Source organism: Hippichthys cyanospilos, chromosome 4 (genome assembly GCF_059441005.1).
Source record: "Hippichthys cyanospilos isolate Australia breed blue-spotted pipefish chromosome 4, RoL_Hcya_1.0, whole genome shotgun sequence".
NCBI lineage: Eukaryota > Metazoa > Chordata > Actinopteri > Syngnathiformes > Syngnathidae > Hippichthys > Hippichthys cyanospilos.
The window spans coordinates 16605887-16633268 of record NC_142372.1 but is presented as its reverse complement, the minus strand read 5'-3'; the positions used below and the strand labels follow the sequence as shown (position 1 = coordinate 16633268).

At 37.4% G+C, this 27382-nt stretch overlaps 2 protein-coding genes across 4 annotated transcripts in view; one reads left to right on the top strand and one right to left on the bottom strand.

The window, feature by feature from the left end:
- Positions 1-3216: 3216 nt before the first annotated feature.
- adma (adrenomedullin a) lies at positions 3217-5514 on the bottom strand. The gene is made up of 4 exons (XM_088413501.1): positions 5396-5514; positions 4699-4800; positions 4467-4580; positions 3217-4381 (listed from the first exon to the last, which is right to left on the bottom strand). The coding sequence occupies exons 2-4, from the start codon at positions 4791-4793 to the stop codon at positions 4078-4080; spliced, it is 513 nt and encodes a 170-aa protein (XP_088269627.1). The 5' UTR covers positions 4794-4800; positions 5396-5514; the 3' UTR covers positions 3217-4077.
- Positions 5515-9821: 4307 nt separating this feature from the next.
- The window catches only part of sbf2 (SET binding factor 2), an 82102-nt gene continuing 64541 nt past the window's right edge, over positions 9822-27382 (top strand). For all 3 annotated transcript variants that reach the window (XM_088412989.1, XM_088412990.1, XM_088412988.1), the window contains exons 1-2: positions 9822-9934; positions 18568-18653. In XM_088412989.1, coding sequence (XP_088269115.1) covers positions 9880-9934; positions 18568-18653 — 141 coding nt within the window. In that variant the 5' untranslated portion in view covers positions 9822-9879. The remainder of the gene's footprint in view (positions 9935-18567; positions 18654-27382) is intronic.

The following is a 27382-nucleotide window of genomic DNA, read 5'->3' as shown; positions in this document are numbered from 1 at the left end:
AGAAACTAGAGCTTGAATACTGTCAGACAGCAATTCTATAGAATACAAATGAACTACAGTGACTGAGTGGCAACTGATACATCATGGAACAAACTAGTCTCAAACACACACAAATAGTAAATACAGGACAGTGTATCACCGGTGATAAATACATACAAATGACAGTAGGTGACAAACATGACTATTATAACAAAGGTGACAAATATATGGCTAAGGCAACTTGCATAGCAACTGATAGGACAGCACAGAGATTCAGAACCAGACTGAACTGCACTTATGGTTTGTTGCTCATGTCAGTTAGAAATTGATATGCAGTGTGCAGATAAAAAATTCAAAGCCTAAATGTGTGAAGACCTTGGGTACACCCTGTACTTACTATTCTGCTCAATATTACAAATGCTCAAATTCAAGATTTTTGTTGTCGGTCACTCCTGAAAAGACAGGATGAAAAAAATCAAGATGGGCAATGAAGATTTCAGTTATTGATCTATGACACAGAAATAACTGCCGTGCAAAAATATCAACAACATGCATGTTACTGTTGACAAGTCAACTGCAATCTGCACAGTACTGTATGTCCATGTTTGTCAGATTTGTTTGTCGTAATTTTTGAATAATGTTACACCAACATAGTATCAAGTTCATTTCAAATTTCCCTTTGTTGTCCCTGAGGCACGAAGATGACAGTCTTCCTGCCGGGATCATAAGCAACCAAAAGCCCACAGTCCCTGATTTAGCAAGGCACTGTTAAGATTATGAGGCTAATCCTCTCAGTCCAGGTTATCAGTGTACTTTTAGACTTGGCTTTAGAGTACTCATATTGAGCTGCCTGTATCGCCTTAATGGACATCAGGGTTGGCACAACTGATTATACACTTGCCCTCTCCAGTGCACAGTCATCCAACACATCAGTTATCTGAAGATTATTTTCCCTGTGACTTAACAGGCATGTTGACCTGCACTAATCAGTGTCTCTGCGCTGTGATCACACCAATGGCGTCATTGGCTCATTGGCTTACTGAAGTGTTCACTGCAGCACATAATTAGAGTACAGTGACTAGGCCACATTCAGGTTAATTGAGTCTAATCATGGGACACCTTTCTTCCACATATAGCCTACTTTTCACACAATCGACAAGGCTGCAGTTAACTATTATTTAAAGTGTAGAGCTATAGGAGACACAATTCTGGTGCTGTTAAGTGAGTGGCTTTTTTCATTAGCTAAAAATGAGAACAGTATTGTTTTGCTCTCATTTAGCAAAAGTTTTACGGTAGGTCTATAGAAATTATTAATAACAACTTTCCATATATTGCAGTGTAGATTGACATCAGTAAAATCTACAACAATAGCAAAAGTAATAACTCTTGTCAATCAGAATCAAACGTTACGTGTTCAATCGAATGTCTAGTCTTCTGAGTCCTGTGTGGATGTAGTGAAAGTGAATATAATTGAAATCCTCCCTATATAGACTATTTACATATTTATAAATCATGTTTTTTTTAACCTCTGTGTAATCGTATATCGTAACAAAATAGCGGAAATCTTACCAATATGAATTTAAAGGTGTAACTATTTTTATGCACTAGATGGCAATAGAGAATGCGTTGTTGGTGTAAATGGGTCACCATACTGTCACGCTAGCGGGTTCTCACCATCCATTTTCGGGTTTGTATATTAAACTAAATCAAAGATCCCCTGCAGATGTTTATAAAAACAAAAATGCAACAGTGATTATAATTTAAATAAATACTGTATGTGTTCAATACCGTAGTGGAAGTGTGATTTGCGCCCATTCAAAAAGGTTTGTTGGCTTCTGCGTTCAAAAATCTTGCTTTTTGTGCACAATATTCAAAAACTCGTTGTTCCTCACAGTCCAGCACTTGAATGTTCAAAATTCTGCAGATTCTAAATTTGATCTACAGCAGTGTCTGTCCTATAATTGACTTTGATCACTGAGTTGGGATAGGCTCCAGATTCCCTGTGACCCTGTAGGGTTAAGTGGTGTCGATAGTGAATGGTCAAACTTTACACAAACCAATCTAAAAAAAAAAAAAAGATATGCTCTTATTAAAACACAACCTTATCGCTTTCATTTGACTCCATAGCATTTAATAAATCCCTGAATTGCGATAACCTGTTCCTACCTTCTGGATGACCACAGTGGGTTATCATGGTCCATTACCAAGGTCATGTTGGAACTGCTTTGATAAAGAAAATAACATTGAAAAACGAAGCATAGTTTATATTAATTTTAGTGTTTCATTTGCCTGACCAACTCCCCACTACCCTGAACAGGATAAGTGATGTAGATTAATATTAATGTGACGTGTCAGTGCAGTTGTCTATTATTCTTCTATTTGATGTTCAATCTAGCGTCCGATTTTTGAATTCAAAATAATAATAAAATAATAAAGAATTTAAAAAACGTGCAAATAAATGTGTTCTTAAAGACCAACAGGATGTTTTAAATATAATTGTAGATCTAGTCACCATTATATGATATTACATGGGGAGTAGACATTATTATTCTCTCAATATTTTTTGATCCAGTAAAAAAAATAAAAAGACTTTGGAAAGTATGCTATCAGGCTAACCGATATGTTGACCTACAGTGTAGAGTATTGGATTGGTTTAAACATGTTTCCGAAGCACAAGCTGACGTGGTACTTCTTCCTTCCATTTTTCTGCTTGTGGCCCCCAGTGGAAAATTTTTGGACAACCCTGCTCTAGGCTGTCAAAAATAAGTGAACGCTGATAATAAATGAGATCTGCATCTTTGTAGTCCTTTGGGTGCTTGAATATGAACAAAATGGCCAACAGTTTGCTCCCGCAGAAATATTAGACCCCCCCTCAACCCCATCACACCACCACATCCTTCTTCTGTTCCAACCATCCTTCAGCAATGAATACAGATAAAGATTAAGCCTCCGCATCCCAACGCGGCTCTGAGATGGCTTAGTCGACGAATATGAGCTGAATCAAGCAGGAATGCGCCTCGCACCCTGTCTGCCCTTTCTTGAAAGAAGGGGCTGCAGAGGTGGGAGGTCATAACTGAGGGAATGTAGTGAGAGGAGGGCAAACTCTAATGAGAGCCTGTAATCACTTAACAGAGACCAGGTGCTGCCTGTCCTGCGAGATTCTAGACAATAGACCGCGCCACTTGTGCTGGAATTTATGACGGCTGGGAGCAAAAGGAAGTCTGGACAAGGTCAAGGTTTTGTTTGCAAAATGTTTATTACGTTGCAATATTATTGCTTTAGCACAAATAAAATAGAAAACATTTAAAAATATATATAAAATAAAAGTTATCCTATTTCCACAGACACAAAAAGAATACAATGCCCATATACCGTATCTTTCTTTCTGTACAAAAATAGTTATATGCGTATTTAGATATAATTTCTATATAACATTAAATAAATGAATTCCTATATACATACAAAGTATCTCCAAAACAAACAAACGAACAAGAAAACCACACAAATATAGATTGCACGTGTTTTTGTACAAATAACAACTTCAAGTATATTTCAATCCATTGTGGACTGGCACATAACTCACAGAATCTAAGGCATTTAATTTCCTTTATACAGTGCCCAAAACTTGATATAGGCTGACTAGCGTCTATCCCCTTGTTTGGCATCTTCTCCTGATCATTCATTAAAGTCCAACGGGAAAAGTGCTCACAGCTTTTCACCCTTGCAGGATAGCACTTATCAAAGTGGAGGTGGAATCGTGAGAGTTCACGCTTTTACACCAGCGGATTAGTCCACTCACTTCGGCAGGAATCAACACTCTTGCCGTCACCCCCTACCAAGCAAAGAGCAGCACCTGTAGTTGCTCCACGCTGTTCTCTCCAGTGTTTGCAGTTGTTTGCTCGCTCCGCATCACCGAGCGGCGAGGCTCTTGAAGAAACTCAGTGCAGCCAGCCTTGCTTTGACTCGGTCCCCAGAGCTGGATAATGCTGGAGAATACTTGGCAAATCTGAGGCATTCGGAGAATTTGAGAACAGAGCAGAGAGTACGCTAACTCTTAGACTCCCTTGGCTTTTGTTCTTCTTTCTTGCAATGTCCCATTCATGTTTGCCTGAACAGAGCCTCCAGTTTATGGACTTGGGAGTCAGTGGTGCTCCACACAGGCCTGAGCTTGCCCTGCTCCAGCCTCAGTGCCACCCTGCGCTCTGGTAGGGAACGACGTCTCCGGCCGTATCCTTGCGGGCTGATCTTGATCGGGGGCGCGCTGCCAATTTTCAGCGTGTTGTTGAGGAGGTGCAGACGGTGCGCTAGGTCGTGCACTGAGCAGGTCCCCAGATAACAACCCTGTCTTCTTGGCTGGTTGGCAGAATTTTTGGACCTCTTTGTTCGCACGTTGGTTTCAGTGCTGGAGGAGACACGGAAACAAGTTGATTCAAGCTGCTTATTACTGTGGCAAGCGCATTTAGGTGGCAGCGAGGTACACTACATACCTGGAATGCGGCAGCATGGTATCCCTTATGTCATCTTGTCGGACAAAGTGCTCCGAGTTTGCGGCCTTGCTGTCCAGATCCCGTCTGAGTCTGCCCCCGAGCCATATGCTAAGCCTAAATGAGGGAGGGCAAAAATCCATTAGTCTTAAGGCAGATCATTCTGACAACTGTCGTCTGGGCAATCGACAATGGCTTTGACGAGCGCGCGGGAGAGACGGTTGAATCGACTCACCTCTTTTTTAACTTGGGATTCACTTCAAGTTCCGCACAGTGTGCTGCTGTGACCACCAGGCAGCAATAGAGGAAAGCCTGGTACATTAGTTTCATTTTCCACCTGTGGAAGCAAGAAAATATCCGGTTAGACATTTGCACATTACAATTTAACTTTCCAAACTACCTACTGTGCCACTACATGTGTTAATCCTTCTAGTACAGTATGCTTGTAAACTAGTAATGCTTACACAAGAGTCCAAAAGCCAAGTTATTTTTCACTTATCATTCATTTATTTGAGAAGTTAAGCTGGGGTCACATTTTCCTCAGTTAAGTAAACCTACAACCATGCTTTGGGCCCCTGGCCAATAATGTGAAGGACACGGTCTACCAAATAGAACCGACCAAAATAGACTTGCCGCAAAAACCGTAAAACAACAGCTACACAAAAAAAATCTATTTTACTGGTGATTATAATGGTCCGTAATTAATCGCAAGTGTAAGGGTTTTTCTTAGATGTGCTACACCTTAAAAGTGCCACAGACGTACACACATTAAGAGCTGAACAGCTTATATAACCAGACAGATAACCTGTCCTTGTCTATACACTTGTGCCCTGACCTAAAAAAAAAGCAAGGATAAAGCCATCAGCTGGGAGAGCAGCAATCAGATGAAGGTGCTCAGAAGTAAGTAAGGGAAGAAAAGCAAATAAGCCTACCTGAAATTCTCACTTGGATGACAAAGCTCTTCTTTTTCTCCTCAGATGTACAGACGAGTATTCCACAGGTTTGGGGAATATTGCCACTGGTTCTGTAAGGCAGCTGTGTCACTCTGCTAATAGCTACACACCAGACTGGGAGCCTTTATACAGAAGGTGGGAGGGGCTCATTGACTGACTCTCATCCTTTACCCCCCACCCCCACCCCACCCTTTCCTACTCCCAGCGGCGCAAAAAAAAACAAAAAACACAATGAATAGTTGTAGAACGTGTATTCAATACAAAAAAAAAAAAACATACATCAAAGTATGTAATTTGACCAGTTGACTCAATTTCTGGAATGCATCCTTAAATGGAAATTTCGCTGGTTATATTTGAACTATTCGATTGATTTGATTCTGTGCCATAATTGTTGCATGTTAAATGGAATTAATGTTCCCATTTTTTCCTTTTCACACCACTCCCCGACACAGTGAAGTTCCATGTCAGCTTGATGAATTTGAGAAGTGTTTTCAATGGTCAAGTCAATAAATAAGGTAAATATGCCTGACTGTAAGTCCAACACTCTCAAGATATTTGTAAAAGATAAATAACTTGCCTTACGCCTTGATTTGTTTTACTTGTCGACTACAGTGAGGTGGAATTTTACAATTATCTAAGAATAAATCTAGAGTGAAAAAAAAGATAAACAATATTGGTCCAGACATGTTTTGAATAATTTGGATGATTTGTTGCTTTCAGGAAAGACTTGGCAAGTCATTTAGCCACACATTTCTCCTTAGGCATAGAAATCCTTCAATGAATAGAATAGAATAGATACTGTCATTTGTACAGATTTGTGTGCTTCTATATTTCAAGTTTTTTTTAATTACAATATACAAAATAACAAAAGAAAGTTTACATGCAAATTAGGGAAGTCTGTAGCAATGTAAAATGCAAAAAAGTAACAAGCAAAATCACAGTAATAAAATCTACATGTTTGTGTGCTACTACTGGTGCCATGCCTTTTTAATACAACACCAAAATTAAAAAGTAAATGTAAAGTAAGCACAAACCACAATTACTAGCTAAATATACGATTTAATATTTAATATTTAATATTAAATTTAATATTTAATATTTATATATTATATATATTATATATTTATATTTAATATTTAATAGAAACCAGAAGAGAGTATTCAGATAAATCTATATATATATATATATATATATATATATATATATATATATATATATATATATATATATATATATATATATATATATATATATATATATATATATATATATATATATATATATATATATATATATATATACAAAGAGAGAGAGAGAGAGAGAGATTTGTGGAAATTCCTTTGTACCTTTGTCGAAAACACAGCACATGAAATTCTGTTGATTACTGTTGGTTTTAACATTGCACAAATTCCACAATAGTAATTCCCTAAGGTCTTGTGAACTATAAATTTCTTTTATGGGGCGCAACAGAGAAACAATATCAGTTTTGGATTTTCCTTTCAGTTTGGAATCAAAGGGGAAACGTGTTGCGACATGTTTTCTTAATTTGCCATAAACTCAACATTCCATCAGCATCCCAGAAGTCTATAAATAAATACCGCAGTAAATTTTACTCGCTTTAGTGTCTGAAAAAGGGAACCCTCTTTTAGCTAGTCAGTATTTTATACATGGACCCTTTGCACACTCAAGATAACACATAAATTCCAAATACATGTGTTTTAAACCAGTAATGACAGTTGCCCCCAAGTGATCCACTTACAGGAAAACAACAATCGGAATTGTGAAATGACGACATTAAAAAGCTCCGGCTTTCTCTTTGGCTCCTTATAAAGATATCTTTTGGCAATTGTAGGCTGAGTGACAAGGTTTGTCCCATCTTTCACTGCCATTTCCGAGATATGCGTGGCAGCATTTGTAATTACATTCATGTATGTCAGGAAAAAAAGAACGTGTGTAGCCGAGGGGCACACTTTTGATAGATGACTCATGATTTTAATTGATTAACAGTCAAACACGTGTTGTATTTATATATGTATGTTCTTGTGTAATGATCAACACTACGATGAAACAACCACAATGGATTTCCTCATATTTTGGCACAAGTTCAAAAATGTTTCTGCATGTTTCCTTTTTTTTTTGCTGAGCTTGAGGTGGGACCAAACGTCAAATCATGGAAAAATTGAAGCTGATAGAACATATTGTTCTTTAATTTGCCCCCCCCACCCCCGCTATTTTTAATTTTGACAGCATCAATTGAGTTCAAGACAACTTTTTCTGCCATTAAATTTGACTAACTAACCAGATGCATGTGTAAAACCTCACGTCCCACATGCCCCTGTAGTTGTGTCATCTGATTCCAATATAACAACGTTCAATGAATGTTATAAAAGATGGGAAATATTTTTAGACCACATGATTTTCATGTTGCTTACATATTTTGGACAGGTAGTTATTGTGGGAGTTACAATGACTAGTGGGGTGTGACTTTTTATTTGGCTACAAATAACATTGACTAAAGATTTGGATACATTTGCAGAAAAACATGTGCATCAATACAAACACAAAAGAACAATATGCAATTGATCCTGTAAAATAAAAACCCTGTACTTGAGTATTCAGTCTTTTGTTGTGTCTCACCCCCAGAAATGCAGATTTGGCCTTTTTTATTGTCTCTTCTCCTCTCTTGACACACCTCCTCCATGGAGAGGGAGCTATTGTAGGTGATGATGATTGAATCTAAGATGATGTTGCACAGAATTTGTTCCGTGTGACTGGGTCATTATTGGAAGCCTCCACTTCCTTGAAGGTGGCTACCTACGACGATCCATTTTATAAAAGATTTAAAATGATTTTCGGTGGCCAGGTGGGAGTCTTGACCTGTACATGGCTTAGGGTTTTGTGTGGTGTAATTCCTTTTAATTCATCTCAATTTGACAGTACCCCCCCCCCCCCCCCCCCCCCCCCCGTATTCTGGCTTGCTTCATAATACTGTACAAAAAAATGCGTAGCAAACATTAAAGTATTAAATATGCTTATTAATTAGTGGTTAATCTATCATTTCACGAGTAGAATTTATAGAGGCCAGACTGCAACTAGTGCACAGTTGCCTCAAAAGTTGTGTTTTAGTATGCTAAATTTATCCTACGAGTGAGGATATAGAATGTGCAAGTACATTGAACAAACTAAAAGCTCCAATGGCATAATGATAACCATCTTAAGATCCATGTACAAGTATGCTCTTTGTCTTCATGGGTAACTGTAAGTCAATTCAGCGCATTCGCAGAATGACTGTGTCTTACTTGATTTTTTTTCTCACTATTATATGATATACCTGCACACAAGTAGAACAACTTTGACATGCTCACGTGTTAAAAACGAGGTAAACAATTAGTGGACATTTTGGAGCAATTTGTGGGGTCTAGGAGATTACAAATAAATAAACTGTTAGACTTCTATGAAGTTGGGGTTTTGTAGTCCACTATTAATAGCACCGCACAGTGTATTAACAGACTTTAGATGCACGGTAGTGGACAAAAAGTAGCACGGGTAAAGGTGAAAAAATATTATTAAAAAAGACAAGTTTGTTGCAGCCTTACAGTGAAAATGCATCCAAGTACATGGATGTCAAGGACATGGATGCTCAAACAACTTTCCATACAGAATTAAAAAATAACAAAAAACAAACAGGAGGTTGAGGCATTCAAAATGGTTTGGGGAAAATGCCTTCATTTTAACAACGCCAATTGAAAACAACAACAACGTTATGGTCAATATAGGCCGTCCTCTGGGCAAACTAACAAACTAGTGCGTAGATATCAAGGTTACGGAGTAAATTCTCAAAATCTAAAATGGGCAAACTAACAAACAAGTGCATTGATATCAAATTATGGAGTAAATTCTCTGAACAACTTTCCAGTTGCATGATAGAAAGTTGATATTAATTTTATTTAGACATGACTGAAATGACTGAAACAACAGACTGCAGTCACGGGTCTGATGAATGTACAAAATTCATCAAACGGTTACTTTATGAGTAGCCATCACTACAATTAGCGTGCAGTACTGCTCTAAAATATTTCACCTGCACTGTTACTATAATTTTCTATAATGTAGGAGAAGTGATTTATTGGAAATGCAAACACAAGGATTTATAAAAATAAAATGTTACATAATATTTCCTGTGATTAGTGTGTTCATAGAGATACTGATCTGAGACGACTACCATTTGCATTCCATTTCCAAGCACTGGTCATCCCTGGTCGAGTGTTGGGCGGATCCCCCGACTCCGAGGGCCAAACTGCGTTTGTATTTGTATATTGTACAGTACTCGGAGACCCACGCCCATGGATAGCCCCATGTCCTCCACGCATGCGCACTGACGGTCCTTCTGTCAAAAATGGCTGAGCTTTGGAAGCAGGAAAAATGCTGAATTGTGTTGGCAAAGTTCCGGAAAAGCGGCAGACATGGCTAGATTGGCTGACTACTTTGTTGTTGTGGGATACGATCAGGAAAAAGCCGGTAAGTGTGAAAGCTGATCTTTGTGGCCAGGCCGACACTCCCTGTGGGATGATGTTGATGCTACATAGCTTTCCGACTAGCTTCTGGTTAGCCGCAATGCTAACAGTCGAGTTCAGGGGGACACATTTTTTTTCTCATTAACCCGATCATTACCGTGTATCCCCTAGGGGCACTGCTTTGTTCCGGGTAAGAAACTTTTATATACCGTAGTGCTTGTAAATCAATGGAATCTTCACGAATCCAGAATGACTCACATCCTGTCCGTGGCGGTTGTTCTTAGTGGGTGTCACTCAAGGAAAAGGGGATTACAGTCACTAAATGCTCACACAAGTTTGGGGACTGAGTGAAAGGATCAGATTGTCATAAAAAGCTTTGTTGTCATGAGTGAATTCAGCATTGCATGATCGCCTAAGTATTGTCGGCATGCACAAGTCCTGCCCACTTCGCTGTCTATTTATACTATGCTCCTGCTGAAAAAAATGCGGTTGATGATTTGTTGTCATGTGTTTGTTTTTGCGGAAGAGAGCTGCACGTTTTTTTTCCACGATAGCTGCAACATGCAGCTGTGAATCAAAGAATTGACAAGTCTTCCCTTTTTTTTACCCTCTCAAATGTTGATCTGTGCTAGGATAAGAAATTTCCCCTGCTTCTATTTGTTGTGCCTCAAGCACAGCACCCCTGGTTCCTTCTTTGAGTCAGAAAAGATATTCAACCACATTGGAGTATCTAATGACAACCACAATCGTTTTTCTTAAAGCCGATCGCTCCCAAAAAATCCACAGAGAAGCTTTGGAATAACTCAAAACAGCTTCCATCATAAAATATTGATTACTGTACAAACATTTCATTGCAATTGATTATTTTGGCGGCAGTATGGGGGAGTGGTTAATACAGTTGGTCATGCCAACTTTTAAGTTTAGGGGTTAGAACCTTGTCTCCGGCCTCCCTGTATGTAGTTGGTGTGTTCTCCTCACTCTGGACGGTTATCTCTGGGTACTCCGGCTTCCTCCCACGTTCCAAAAACAGACTTTAACTGAGGATTTAAGTGGAGGTATTATAGCTACTCAAATCTGTAAGGATGTGTGGGAAGAAAAAAGATGCTGGATGGAACAGTATGGTTTTTATTTTTATATTTTTAGGTCTTCAGGGGACTTTAAACGAACCACTATTGTAATGTATGTAGAATATTAAAACATAACACATGCAGAGTAAATCATTCACACTTTTAACCAGAGATTCACATATGCTAAGCATATGGGAGTGAACTCTCGCTTAAAGACGCTAACACAGGAGACAGTCTACATCTTCACTCGGTGCTCTTGACAAACTAAACAGATGTGACTCATACATATCACTGGTGCAGTAAAAGAAGATGAAAATTAAAGTTCATATTAGAGCCTTATCACATCAGTGGAAATGTCGACCCTTTTTCGGCCGACAGTCTAAACAGGCACAAACGGCCTTTATTAGGCACACATTTTTGTATTTTTAAGTCCTAAACAGGCAAGAATTTTCAGGATTTTTAGAGAAATTTAGGGGTATGCTAGAAATTTCAGCAATGACTGATACTGTGCGCACTAAAGTGTTCAGCTGCAAAAACAACCTGTTTTTAGCCATCATAGAGATGGCCATTTTCAGCTTGCAAACACCACATGACCAAACCCAAAAAACAGGTGAGCTGTGATGGTTATTATCTAGGCCCTTAAGCACTGCGATGCCAGTCAGAAATGTGGGGAAACATACTACATACTATTTTAGGGAAATGTTTTAGACTTGTCTTACCCTTTAACAATACAAAAAGATGGATAAAAGAACTGTGAATCACTTATCACTCAAAAATTATGCGGTGACACATCTCAACCCAGATGTGTAGGTTGGAGAAGAACAAGGTTTTACCTGGGTTGTTAATGGAAGGTTACAGACAAATTCTTTGTCAGACATTTTTTTTTCAGGGTAAAGTTGTGAGTTGAGTTTGAAATTCTAAAATGTTTTGACATTGGGTAAAAAGTAATGTAAAAATTAATGTTAATTAGTCAATTTAGATTCACCGAAATGTGGGCTCTGTATGTTCTTTTTGTTAAAATAGGTCACCAAGATTCAATAAACTACATTTCTTCTACAGCCGAAACCTCTTAGCAGGCATGTTATGGTGGCTTTGCACAAGTGCTAAACGACTTTCGTCAGCTCTGTCCATTCCACGGCCAACTGACAAGTGATTTTATTTTTTATATACTCATGGGACAAAATGTTCCTGGCTCCATTGAAGATGTCTAAATAGCGTCACACTCAGTTGGGGGATCATTTTTTATATCTATTTTCATCCACTTGAGTGTTGGACATTGTGATGGTAAGCAGATGCACTTGTTTCCAAACAGGTGTGATACAAATATCCAGTCATCCTTTTTGGTTTGCCTGGTTCATATCAGCTTTACAGTTATATATAAGAGATCATACATTTTACCTATGTAAATTGCTTCTCTTCCGTTTACATCCTCTGTGATGTATTAACCATATTTTTTTTTTTCTCCAGATTTAAGTTCTCTCACAATCTATCATGATGTCAGTGACGGGCTGTGGGTGGAATGGCTGCTGAGTCCAGTGGGGTCAAATCCACTACTTATGTTTTGACCTAAGTATACAAAGGATGCCAGATTGTTCTCTGACAGTTACAATTTGAGACACACTTGTGTTACATGCTACATTTAACACTGCCAACCATTTTCTGTTTTTCAACAATATGTTAAAATGAAAAGACACGTATATCACAATTACAAGACGCTATTGCATAAAGTATCTAGACCTGGAGTCAGCGATAACATTGCTTTTGGTCTCAAAAAAGCGAAATCTCCACATTGTGCTAATGAACCATAATTCTTAAAGAAAAAAAAAACACAGTTATCACAGTTTGAAGAAGTAATGGCATTATAAAGTATCTGTATGGTATGTTGTCGCCACACTTCTGTATAGTCGAGCACTAGATTGTACTGCACTGTAATTCTATTAAAAAAAAAAAGGTGTATCCCTAGTTGTTCAGTTCTAATGTGGAACTGTGAAAAAGTTAACACAGTAAATGCCTCGCAATAACTTTGGCATGTTGTTGCAGAGTCCATACTCGGCTTTATCATCCCAAAGCATCATGAATCGGATCCTTGTTGCAAAATAACAAAGACGGTTTGTTTTGTGCTGCTGGCTCACTTAGAACACACACAAACAGTGCTTTCATGAAAGGAAATGCATTTGACCTTTTATCATCTTTGATTTGAATGATATGTGTACGACTGGGTATGTTAGTTCAATGAAGGCTTTAAATTATCCCTTGGTGTGAGTTATTGTCCTTATACTATATGTAAGTCTGCTACATAAATGGTTTTCAATCATGGATCTCCTACACTAAGTTTGACATTTTTTTTTTTCATATGATTCCCATCGTGTTGAAAAAGTCAAGGTTTCAGTTACCGCGAATACTGTCTTTCGCCAGTAATGAGCACTTTTAGTTTTGTGTAATCTAACAAAAGTGTTTAACTGAAACAGAATATAACTGGCTGCATTGCAGAGTTGACTCAATAAGCCATCTCCATGAAAATCGATGGCATCTCGCTTTTATTTATTTATTTATTTATTTTCAATACACTGTACCTCCTTGGCATGCATTGAGGATGAAGTCTGGGTCTCTATCTTAAAAATAGCTTACATAGCGATGGAGCACTGTGACTTGCTAAAAATAATTTAAAAACATAAGAATGTTATTGTTATTAATTATTCATTATTTTTTTTTACGATTTGTTGTCACGCAAACCGGTACGCATTTCTTAATGTACCAGATATTTAATATTTTGTTTAAAAATAAAATGTGTTGTGTTCAATGGAAAAAATAGAGCTGCAATGTTAATACCGTGACACTGATATGTTGGCTCATGGTTATCGCGTAATATTGCTCAATTGTTGTTTAATTGGTTTTGTTTCAATAAACAATACCAAATCAACAGTATACATAAGAATCTAAAAAAGCGTTACATTTAAACACCAAATAAATACAATGTAATAATAATAATGATAATAATAAATAAATAATAAATAGTGATAGTCCTACAAGAAATGGTCAATTTTACTCAATCAATGCAAGATTACATTTGACATCTTCCAATAATTTAAAGCTGTGGTCATAAAACCATTTCACAAACTTGAATAGTTTTTCGAAATATAACTAGTTCAACTGCAGGAGATTTAATTTGGAGTCCTTGTTGTAGATGCCATTTGTTGAAGCGCTCCCTTGTGCTTTGGTTTGTTTTGTAAAAATATGTTATTTTAATCCCATAATATGTTTCTTTTTATAAACAGAAAGACAAAGACATGTTGAAATAGGGACTTGGCAGGAGTAGTAACACCATCCACAAACGTACTACGAAACAAAGCCTTTGTTTTCTCGTTTTATATTCCTCAATTAATAGAAATTTACAGTTCTCAGTACACGATGATAGAAACATATGTTGGTTTTGCTGCTTTCTTTGTTTGTTTTTTTATCCACATTTGGTGGTTTATGCTCAGTTTCAGACTGGGTAGTGACCCTGACCACAATGGAACAGTTCCTTCCTTTTAGAGTTGTAAAGTTTAAAAAAAAAAAAAAAAATGATACTGAGGGAAACTCAAATGACAACTATTACCTGCAGCACTACATTAAGCCTGTCGATAGGAGAGAACACAATCAGACCTTTTTGTTTTCATTTGAATAAACAAATCAAACTCAAATTCATGGCAGGGAACATTTTGGTCCAAACATTTAGTCAAATATATGACATTTATTGGGTTATAGATAAAACATAAGGTCAGATTGCATAAGGTCAGATGCATCACTTGTAAATGAATATGTTGATAATGTTTCTTCTTTGGCGCAGTGCCATTCAGCCGTGGAAATAGGCAATTCATCTGGACTTTGGGGAGGTTTGGCATTTTATCAAGACATTTTGTTGAGTTGAGTTCAGAGGCAAGAGCTGATCAGAAGTGTGATGGTTAACACTTGGGAGTCACGTCTCCTCTCTTGTTGTATGGTAATGTGCCTGAACAAGATGCTGGTCCTGATGACATCACACTCCAAACCCTTTGATTGTTTTCGATCACTTCAAATTAACTTCTGCTAAAGGACTTGAATAGCTTTTATATAAAAATATTTCATCAGTGCATCTTGGGAGCGGATGTTAAAAATAGCATGTCTCTTCTCAGCCTGGCTTCTATTATTGCTTCTGATGGTGCTCTTTTTATATCGGGGAGGTAGCGTTGGAGGCCGCAGCTTGTTTTAATACGAAAGTCGCCTCACGGAATGCCAGGAATTCTGTCATTTATTTTCATCCTCGCTCGAAAATTAAAACTTGGAGCGTTCCGACCATACGATTTCAATTACGGGAACTGTAAAATCGAAAATACACATAACAGTCATGCAGACTGCTGTTTTATTAGCATTACTACTCTTCCCTCACGTACACGCTCATCAAGAGACCCCAGTTCATGTTTAAGATCAAATATGATGCTCCATGCAGAAATGTAGACGGCGCACAAACCAAAAATCCTTATCATTTTATTCACACTCTTTAAAAGAATTTGAGCTTTCAACTAGTTGTTGACAGCAAACCTTCAACTATAAGAACTGGTGCAGTCAGCGGTAACATGTCATCAAAATTACTTGTGCCTGAGCTGCAATCTTGTGGCGCTTGATATTTTACCACCCACCAAACTGTATCAAAAGGGACTCATCAGACAGAGGCTGTCGAAACAATATGCCCCCGTGCCCCAAATACAATCTGTCACGAGCATAAAACTGTTATTTTTCTTGACATGATTAATTATTATATAAGCACAAACTGATGGTAAGAGAAAATGAATCGATTAAAACAATAGAAGAGAGGTATACTTTTCTTAGGGCCGCATACAGAAAAATAAAAAAGCAAGAGGGTTCCTTTTTTGTTTTCTGAACTTTAATTTGGTAAAATGCTAAAAATCTATCAAACAAAAAATTGTACTTGTCTACAGTACGTAATGTAGTTCATTTGAAAAATTGATGCGTTAAGGCTTTCTGTTAAAGGTGATGTGGCAAGTTAGGATTTTTTCCTCTAGATGCTGCCTACTATTAGATTTAGCATTGCAGGTTATGTGAAAATATATTTTTCTTACATGCTGGGGGAGAAAAAAAAGTGAATGGTTCACCACAGATGACCCCGGGCCTCATTTATTTTCACTCTACAACTGTCAAACAAGTGAAAAATTAAATAGTTTATGCATGTAATATAAAACAGGGTTGTTCAAACTCTGTCCTCGAGGGCCGCTCTCCTACATGTTTTAAATCGGGTGTTTTGCATGTCGGAAATACCAAAAGCAGGAGGCCCTCGAGCACCAGATTTGGACGCCCCTGATGAAAAATATTAACACACAGCTTTGTCAATATGTCTCACAGCTCCTTTTTGTTAAACGCTCTAACAGCTAAATCTAATGTGCACAACATCGTTGTCGATTCCAGGAGCTACAAGGCTACATAATGTTGGCTGATAATGAAACTGAAGTCAGATCTACCAAATCAAAACAGCAGCAGTGCTAATTAAGTCTTCATATACTTGTTTACGCTGAGTTTGCTTGCTTGCAGACATTGCTGAAGTAGGTGTTAAAACATTTGCGTTTGGCCTCACTGTTTTAATACTTTCAGAGGGGAGCTAAACTAACCTTATGAAACTAATTACGGAAATAACCATACAAAACCAAAGTCATGGTAACATATGCAACACCCACGGAAGCCATATGTGTGGTTGAGTAGCGAGCGCTGTGTTGATTTAGTACAACTTTACAAGCCCTTTGTATGCATGTAAGATGTGTGAAAGACATTGGAGTCTTTTGTTGATTAGAGTTTAACAGCAGTTCAGTCCGATTAGTAAATTATATGTTGTTTCGTGTAAATAAATTACGTCTCTGGTGTAGATCTAGCAGGTGCCAAAACATTGCCCATAAATAGTGTCACTCCATATACCGGTAAATTAGAGAGAGATAGGGTTGACACAGACCAAGCTGTAGCAAGGCTTGGGGTGTCACTATCAACTCTTTCAATTTGCCAATGCTGTACAGTACTGCAACTGAGAGTACTGTCCACTACCGATATCAATTTGATACTATATCGGCAGCAACGATGCATGCTTTTACAATTTTTTTAGTATGAAATGTTAAAAGAAACTTAATTGATACTATTCAACCAAAGAACAATAAGCCTGCAACAATAGGTATGAGAAATTATGACCCATTTATTGAAAACATTTAGGTTCCATAAATTCAACCTCATAAATAAGAATTTTTAATCAACGAACTACAAAATAAATAAGTCACATACAAAATTATGCAAAGAACCCATGTACTTAAGTGCTAATATGAGCAATGTTGGATGTAAACCGATATAATGCAATACTGGATTGTTTTTTGGCTGATATCAGACAAATATCCGATGCCGATATCAGATCGGGACACCCCTAAGCAAGACTGGTGCAATCAGAGTGGAAAGATTTTACCGAGGTGATTGTCAGGTTTTTGTTTGGCTGTCTCACTTAAGGGGTGTGGCTTCAGTGCAACTTTATAGTCACGTAACACTGGACAAAGAGGAAGCCGCTGAAGTTTGTGCCAATGCCATTCCAAAAAGGGAATGCAATACAGGAAACTTTATCTGAGCATTGGGGAAGTTTGTCAGCTTGTTAAGGAATTGGCAAGTTTTGTTTTTACCACATCAACACATTTTCTAGGAAAGCTTAACTTCTGTAATATATGTTTAAAAATGTCAAGCAATTAGGTATGAATAAAAGATGCATCTTTGATCATGTAAAATTACATTTCTAAATAGATATAACTAAAAGAATAACTGCAAAATCTAAATATGCTCTATTTGGTAAATGATTTCTCTGGGCTAACAACGATCCTGCTTATATAAAGTCGCCCCATGTCTTTTGCAAAGGATCACATTCTTCGCAACCAAGGTTGACCAGGAAGTGTGAAAATGAATAATTGCTGTTGATTATAATTGCCATGAAAAACAGTTAAGTAGGGGAGATCAGGTAAACCACACATAAAAGCTCATATGCAATGGGGATTTTCTTGAGGGAAACAGGCATGACATTAATATTGTGACATCAATATAATCCTCACGTTTTTATGCTGTAAACGCCACCATGAAGGATTTAAAATGAAATGAACAAAATCCAAATCAGATGAACGGTTTTGAAATTAGAGCATTTATATATGCCTCCCCCTTTTGATGGTACCAAAAGTCTCATTTGTTCAACCATTAACATTGCAAACAAACATTGTCAAACAAATTAAGCGATTTTCAATCAATACAATTATATTTTAAATATTGTGATAATATTGACAATCCTGGTTCATATAAGTAAGTTAACTTTTTTCCTTAAATAAATGAACTATAAAGTGACTAGATTTGTATCATTCACATAGCACCAATTTCATATCTGCATTAGGAATTGACCAGCCATTATTCTGTTGTCATTCCTATAGGAATACATTTTGTTTGCCTCTTGGGTGTCATATGATGTATGTTGTCAGATTTAATTAGATTATTTATTTGAGTCTTTGATGTTAAATTGCATTTTAATCTGCAGGCTCAGGAGAGGGATGTGGGAAGATCATTCAACGGTTCCCCAAGAAGGACTGGGAGAGGACAGCCTTCCCCCAGGGGGTGGAGATGGTGAGTGATGAGTTTCATAAATTAGATAATGTACTGTCTGATTATTGAAAAATTGTCTTGGGTTTTATTGCCATCGACAGGAATAAAAGATGTTAACGTTGCCGCTGGGCTGTTTTGTGAATGTCTTATTTTATTATTAGGCCATGGGATTGGTCTGCATTGAATTGGATACTCTTGAGATATTATCTATACCAAGGTGATAGGTTTTGCTAACAATTCTATACTTATTAATTCTATACTTATTTTACACTTCAACTGAGTGTTTAAATTTCTCTCATTTTCTTTAGTAAAACATGGCTCAAAACTGAAACAACTCAAAGTTTATGGAACAAATGCTGTTGTTGAGGATTTTGCTGCATTTGGAAATTAGTTAGAGAGAATTTACAAGATGTTATGCAAAATACCATTTTCAAACGAGTCATTTTCAGCACTGTAAAAATAAACATTTTTGTCTATAAATAACGTGATAACTTCATAAAGCTTCATCGACGAATAATACCTTTAAAAACACATTTTGCCACTTGCTGACAAAAGATGACATCATATGTGCTCAGGGTTCAGGTAACAACCAGTCTCGGCTCAGCTTGCGAACGTCACATATCCAAATCTAAAAATCAGATGAGTCTTAAGTGTTTGTTACCTGAGCCCTGAGCACCTGTGATGTCATTTTAAGGTAAAAGCAGGCAGAATTTTTGTTAAAGATATTAACCGAACATTATTAAAATAATTATAGATCAACCTTTTAATGCTTAAATGGCTAAATAAGTAATGTATACCTAAAAGTGCTGAGAAATTAAGCAAACTAGTTGACAATGCATCAGTTTTCCTACTACGTATCTGAATTGAGTCATTTCTACATTGGTCTGGCCAACCCACCCCCAGTGAATTCACAGTTTTTTGGACAATGGCATTTCCTGCCACATTCACTATAAACTGTTTACTCAAAGGTTCTTCCGGTGCTCACTAATTAGCCAATTCTTGTCATGTTTTACATAATTGACCCATTCTGTCATCTTTTTGGCGACATGAAGCTTTTCTTAGATGCTTCCTCCATCTCTGGAAGGCCATTGGGGGTCTGTGACAGGGGCTGTATTACCCGCATTGCAAGGACATTCCATTGGAGCAACACATACTTGCTTATCTGAGTGGACGAAAACCTCTCAATCTTCCTCACTGAAAAATCTGTAACTGTATCTTTCTCCAAAGGATGTCAGCGTCTGTCTTATTTCAGTTTTCTTCATTTGTCTTGGCTGCAGTGCATTGGTAAGCTCAGTGGTCTTGGCAGTGAAGGAGCGAAAACCACATGTTGACTTCTGATCCTAGTACAGCTCTTGGAAGTTCTGATCATGATATACTGCCGTAGTGTTTTGGTTTTGGTAATTCTCTATACGATGATCCACAATGTGGTTATGTTACATTCTTTAACACTGTGATCTGTACGCATCGTTGCTTGCAGTTGGCGGACAAAGTGCTAACAAGTCTGTAAAGCTTGTCCCTTTTAAAGGCTTCAGGGATGACTTGACTTGTTTGAGTTTGGGTTCAGTTTGTTCATTTATACATACATATTTTCGCTCTTGGCCAGTTATTCCCAAATCATAGTGTACACATTGACTGAAAGGGAAATTAGGCTGGTGCGCTTGTAAAACTTGTTTGGTTTTTCACAAATGGTCAGTCACCATTTGTGAGTACAGTTGTATTTAATATATTTTTCATTCCACCCTTTTTAAGTTTGGCATGCAATTTTAAAACTTTCATAGTCTAAGACAACTATGACCAAAATGTTAAAATAAACATTAGGAAAAACAGCCTGCTTCAGCAGATACATTTTTGCCTCACCCCTGGATTCCACATACTGTGTTGCGTCTCAACTCCGTTGCGCTGCAAAGCGCTATCACGACAATACAGCACACCCCCGCCAACTGCATACGTCACAGAGTACTTGGAAGGTCATACTGCACTACCAACTACTGCTACTACCAACTTGCACGATTAAAATAAATAAATAAATAAGAGTTTTCTCACCTTCCGGAAACAAACCAAGCTCCATTTGTGAAACGTTTGCACGGATAACACTTCATTGCATGATTCATTTACAGTGGGTTAGTTAGTCCATACAGTATTCGTTTAAACTTAATTGATTGAATCATGACTCAAACAATAATGTATACTTGTACACACGTTAGAGCACCAATTATGTGGAATCGCACTCATTCATTAACATGGCGGAGTTGAAAGGATTAGCCATGGGTCCCAAGATTCCTAGTGAAGTTAAAGAGAGAAGTAAGAAGATGAATTATATGGAAACGATGCTGGAAGTAATCCTTATCAGTGAATATGGGGATAACAAGCAGCACTCAAAGGTAAATAAATCCTTTCTATATTTTTTATTTAAGATGTTTTCTGATTGATTACTTATATATATATATATATATATATATATATATATATATATATATATATATATATATATATACGTAGCACTTGCTATACTATTTTGGTACCAATTTTTAATATGTACGTACAATTTTGATGTTTTTACCTGGGGTTAGCTATTAGCTATTTAACATAGGTTTGGGTTGCCCGTCATACGGCCAATTCGCCTTACGACCCCAACTGCGGAAGGGATTAATCTCGTAACACGGGGGCCCACTGTATGTGGAATTCACGGGTAAGCTTTCTGTTCAACATTTGTTCTTCATAAAAACAAGTGAACAACTGTATTGTATCAAATTGCAAAACTGATCAATAACAAAGGGTACAAGTGAAACATTCAATTAAGGAAAAGAAATAAAATGTTTAGGAGACTTTCAAAGATACAATATGTATTTATGTTGCTCAGCAAGCTCATATAAATGATTAATCATTAGACAGTCTAATGATTGCATGAACAGTGATTAAAAAACAGAAATGCAAGACACAACGGTTTGCATGTCAACAAGCAATTGAAGCTCTGCTGGTTTGAGAAACACTTATCTTGTAGTCATGTTGTAAGATTGTTAACAGAACCGCTGGTTTTCTACCCACTACTTTTCTCTGGAGCCCTGTTGCGCTTTCTTGCTAAATTCTCCACGTTGTCTCGTGCGCTGGGTGTTTTGAGTTAGGAGAATGTCAAGAGATCACAACCTGAGGTATTAGGTTCAAGAGCTAAGTGATGTAGAGAAGAACAGCAGGTGTTGAGGCCAACCAGTTACATAATACGAGTCAGTCATCTAAGCCAAGCGAGCCAAACCATCAAGCATTCTTTAGAAACTCACTAGACGAGGCTGATTGGAGCCATGCGCTGTTTTGCCTGAATAGAGCCTTCTATCGCTGATACTGTCAGAGGTCGACCACAATTATTATAGCCGCAGTTGAATTGATACCTCTGAGTGAATGCGGTCAAAGAGACACCACAGCACTTGTTTGTGCAGTGGGATTTATCAGGCAATTGAGGTCAAATGAGGTGGTTATTTCAACACAAACAGACAGGTTGTAAGTGTGAGCAGCATGCTGGGTCTTTCAATCTAAGCCAAGAAATATGTTGAGGTCTGTTTGTTCTTGCTGGTTCTGAGTTTACTGCCGTGTAGAGACTAGCAAATAAAACTCAAATTGAAATGATACGGATATAGTGATATAGAAAAATCTAAGGTCGCACCAATACCACTCTTTATTTAGTCTATACTTTAAAAAAAACAACTAAATTTCTAAGCAAATGCCAAGTGTAATTTTAATATTTTAAGTATTTAATAATTAAAATATATTTTTTAAATATTAAGTTTTGATTTCATTGAAAAGTGACTTTCCTGCAATTCGCAACACAGAAATACACGTTTATAGAACTAATTGTTTGCTGTCTCCCAACTTAAAGATATACAGTAAATAGAAGCAACTAAGCAAATTGTTTTAGCATTCTCAAATTATTTGTTCCTTCTTTTGCTGTGCCAACTAACATTGTTGAGATAAATGTCTATGATTTATATGTAAAAATGGTGTCTATTTAAATGACAATTCAAGCTCAAAAAATTGATTAGTGTTATTTTAATAGTATTAAGAGTGGTCAGCCAGTTTTATGTCAAACTCGCCATTTGCTTAATATTTTTGAGGATGAATCTAAAGGGAGGATTACAAATGAATCAAAACTATGCTCCTCACATTCCCCAGTGCAGACACAAAAGAGCAAGACAAAGCCTAAATAACAGTAAGGTAAAAAGTCCAGAGGCAGTCACATTTCTCGCCTATGCAGAGTACTTATACCTGAAAATGACATTTTGTCCCACGATAATGATGAGCATGTGTTTTATTTATTTATTTATTTATTTATTTATGTATTATTTTACTACTTGATTCAAAAACACATTGCACCTAAATGTAGCCTCTATGAAGAGATTTCATTTGTGGTGTCTAGATAGGGAAGGGACTAGTCTGAACACTAAGACACAACATGGAAAATTATGGCGCAAAGTAGATAAAAAGAAAAACATAGTTACCTCTGTGTGTTAAATATAAATTAAAGAGAGTAATGGATACACGACTGTGTCTTGAGAATACCAGTAAGATGGGCTGCCTTTCTCCGTCGGAGCGGGATGGTGGTAGCGTGGCTTCCTCGATCGGCTCTTGATTTGTGGTTGGCAATATCAGTTTGTCGTATTGAAGCACTTTCGTTGCATCCTGTAAAAATACGCCAATTTCACACACAAAAAATAATTGTAATTAATATTAGATTTGGATTTACTTTGTCTGACTTCAAAGATCAGCACTGGCCCTTTAGTCACACTGGGTGATAAACCATGTTGGCTCTCCTTACTGAGAAGAATCATCTCTAAAGTGTCCTGTGGAGGTTTCGTCACGTTTAAATATAGAAACACATCCACATGTTTCACTAAATCGATTTGTTTATTGCTTCCAGATGTCATTGGAAGACCTGCACATTGTTTTTGTATCCTTTTGGGTGTTGTAATTTATTTTGTTCTCCGTCTCATCTGGGTGACCCTGCATTGTTTCTTCATTATGCGTCAGCCTACACTAAATTTGACAAGTAGTATAGTTTGGATTCTACAGAGAGAGCTTTAGATGTGTTCCTAATTATTATGGGCTAGGAGCATCAAAATTCTACAGTCACTGATGCACACCTACCTTGTTTTTGAATGAGATGAAATGTTCAATATGAATTAAATAGTTGGATAAAAGACTGAAATGGGATTCATGTACTTTTCTCGTTATTTCCCTGCAGGGTCCAAGAATCTGGGACAGAGAATAGGGCTTTTTCCAGAAATTCTGCCCTTCTGCTATATAGTCATGTGTGACAATGTATTGTTGAGTGATGCCAAATGACAGGAATTCCATCTTTGAAGCTTTATGGAGATAGACCATAGTATTTAGAGGACCTACTCAGCAATTTGCATTTTGGCAGTGTTTTGCGCTGGTATGTTGACCATTATTAGTTGCAGATTGTCTCTGCTCCATGAAAAAGAAAATGAGTCATTTACAAACAAGAAACACATCTGGTGAAAACAGTGCAATGGAGTTGAGCACGAAAAGCATTTTGTGGTCACAACCGGCCCCCAGCAAACTAAATAACCACAGATGAGGAATGCACCAAGAAAAAGCGTTTACAACTCGTGCGCGCAAAAATGTGTTTCTAATCATTTCAGGCAAGTGATGATGATAGGAACCAGCTCAAATCCTCATCTGTTATGGATGAGCCTTGTCTTTCGATGGAGGTCAGTACATTTCCACCACATCGTATTTTGATCTAAAGATTCAAATTGCATTCAGTGCTTTAAAAGGATGCTTGGGAGATTGCGATATGATCATGTTGAAGAAACCTGAAATCAAGTTCCCTAAATAGTTGGCATGCATTGATTAATCAAACAACAAAATTGTCCACAAAAGGAATTTCCACGCAGTCTTATGTTACTGAAGTTTTATGCACTATTGTGTATAAATACGTTGATGTAGTAGCGGCGAGGCAGATTTAAATATCGCCCTCCATCGTTAGAATATACGGTGATATCACTACAAAACGATAGACACAGCATCCAGTGCACTTTTGACAGCTTTATTGACCCAACATTAAGAAAACAAGCCTGAAATAAACACATTTAAACACAAGCTGTCAACCACCGATGGTTATAACTCACGTTAAGTAACTGCATGCCAAGTTAACAGCAGACTAACTCTCCATTCTAATTCGCTGATGCCTATGTCATTGTCATCAGCCCAGGCTCCCCGTTTTATAGCTATACCTTCTCAAATTCACAAAACAGCAGTAGAATGAGTTGATGGCAACCAAGTGGACAAAAAATTCTGCATGCAATTCAAAATCATTTGGTATCTGATGAATTGATAGTTATTGGCATAATACTTGATTGCAAAAGAATTCGACGCCTGAAAATTCAGAGCAATAAAACGTGTCTGAACGTTCTCCTCATGAGACTCATTGTATTGCTAATTTATTATCTAATAAACATTATAGTTTTCTTTACATGGGGAGAAAATTGCTAACCAGGGTATGGTACTGCGCCTGTGCCACATACTCTGCAGTTGAACTAAATAGCTGTTTATGTTTGTGCTAGGCTGCCCTTGTGCTTGTGTTTGTGTATGTTTTCTGAGGGTTGTCTTGGAAACGACACCTGAGAGGTTAAAACGCCACAGGGTTCAGTGTTGAACATGATTGTAAGTCTTTTGCATGTAGCCTGCGGACATTGTTCAATCATCAGATTCATTCCTGCTGTCTACACTGGGTCATGTTTACCTCCAAGTGAACATCTGAAAAACTGCATATTTTGAACAGAAATTGATTGGATAAAAGTTATTTTGATTAATATATATTATTGTATATATTTTCATTAGTTACAAGTTTTAAGTTATGTTTTTTTGACAAAAGAAAAACATTGATGCAGAGTTTGACATTGGCTTTTCGTAACGGAAGGGACTTGCTGAGTCACAAACATTGACATTACAATAGATGCATGCTTATTGTAGAGTTGGTCATTTCTTTCTTTCTTTCTTTCTTTCTTTCTTTCTTTCTTTCTTTCTTTCTTTCTTTCTTTCTTTCTTTCTTTCTTTCTTTCTTTCTTTCTATGTGGGCTAATTGGATTGTTTTGATTTTAACTTCAGTCTCAGATGGTGGATGGCATAACATGTTTTTTATGTTTAATTCCGAGACATAGCTTTGCTATAGTGAAAAATCCTCTGTTGTGAAAAATTTCTGGCTGCAAACATGATTTCGTTGTAGAGGAGTTCTACTGTATGTCATTATTATGACATTACTGATGACATTATTACCACTGATATGATAAGATACCGGTAGTTGTGACCCCCCCATAGAGCTAGAGCTGCGATTCTACGGTAAAGCTAAGCTAGGAAGGTCACAGTCATGAATTAGTATAATCGTATATAATGACTGCAGATACTTTGGCATTGACAAAAATGTAAACAGGAAACTCAGTTGAGACACCAGCAAGTTATGACTTCAATATCCATGACGTGGATATAAACCACAATGGCAAGGTTGTTATTTTGCTATACAGTAATTTGAGATCATTTCCAACTTCTTTGTTTCTTCTTTATTTAATGTAATGTGTAAAAAGTAAATCAGTTAGTGGATGACAAAAAAAAAATCACAGATTTTTAAAAAAGGTCATATGTATGCAAGTACACTAATCTCACAAACAGACGTGCATGTTTCGTGCTAGCACACAGTCTCGCTTGTCCATCTAACAAAAAAATAAAACAGGGATATGAAAATGTTCAGGCCAGGTTTTTATAATGAAGGAATTTGACTTTGCCTGGCCAGCCTGCAAACAGTGTTTCTTGTCTAAAATGTTGACCCCTTCTTTAATGGGGAGCATGGCTCACACTTCCGGGAAGGACGCTGATGTTATCCTAAAAACTTGCACGCTGCTGGCTCAATACGGACAACAGAAAATGAAAGAAACTTATGCTCACAGTTATGCGACTTCGGTAAATTATATTTCAAGATTTTATTTCAGCATAACTTGGCGAAGGTCAGGGTCAGTTCAGTAGGGAAGGATTTCCCCTCAGCACTACAACCAATCATCTCTGGGCTTGTTCTTCTTGCAGCTACATTATGCCAAACCTTAATGGCATTGTTCATCTTCAGCCACGTTGTTAGTTACTCATGCTCACCGCCATGGCACAGACTCAAGAAAGAATGTAGCAACATTTTATCACTCGATGCTTTGAGTCACATCACCACAGTTTGACATGTCGCTCTGCACGTCTGTCTCATGGTGTTTGTAAAACATTCCGAGAAAATCTAAACAGTGCATTCCACATAGCAGGATGCTGTCCTGGCCAGTGGGGGGAACGGGATCATGTGTTATTCAAGAAGACCAACACATGAGTAATCAATGCTTTATGTGCCCTACTGATGCTAAACACACCAGGAAACAATGCTAGAGCTGTCAAGCAAGCAGGACTTTCCATGCTGAAAAGTGCTTTCAGATCACCCCAAAATGGAACTGTATAAATGGAAGCCAGGACACTGAAGAGTACACATTTTATACGTCTGTATTTCTGTAAAAGCAAATGCACCTTGAAATAATTGAGGCACTACTTGGCTACTGCTAGCAGAGACACCGTGTTGTCAACCTCACTAATGGTCTCAAGAACAACATGATCAATGGTGGATTCAAATTCAGAGCAGCTTTTGAGTAGAAGGAAGAGATTAGGTTATGAATGTTGGTTAATACATCAATTATGGCATCTGACACATTTAGGTAACT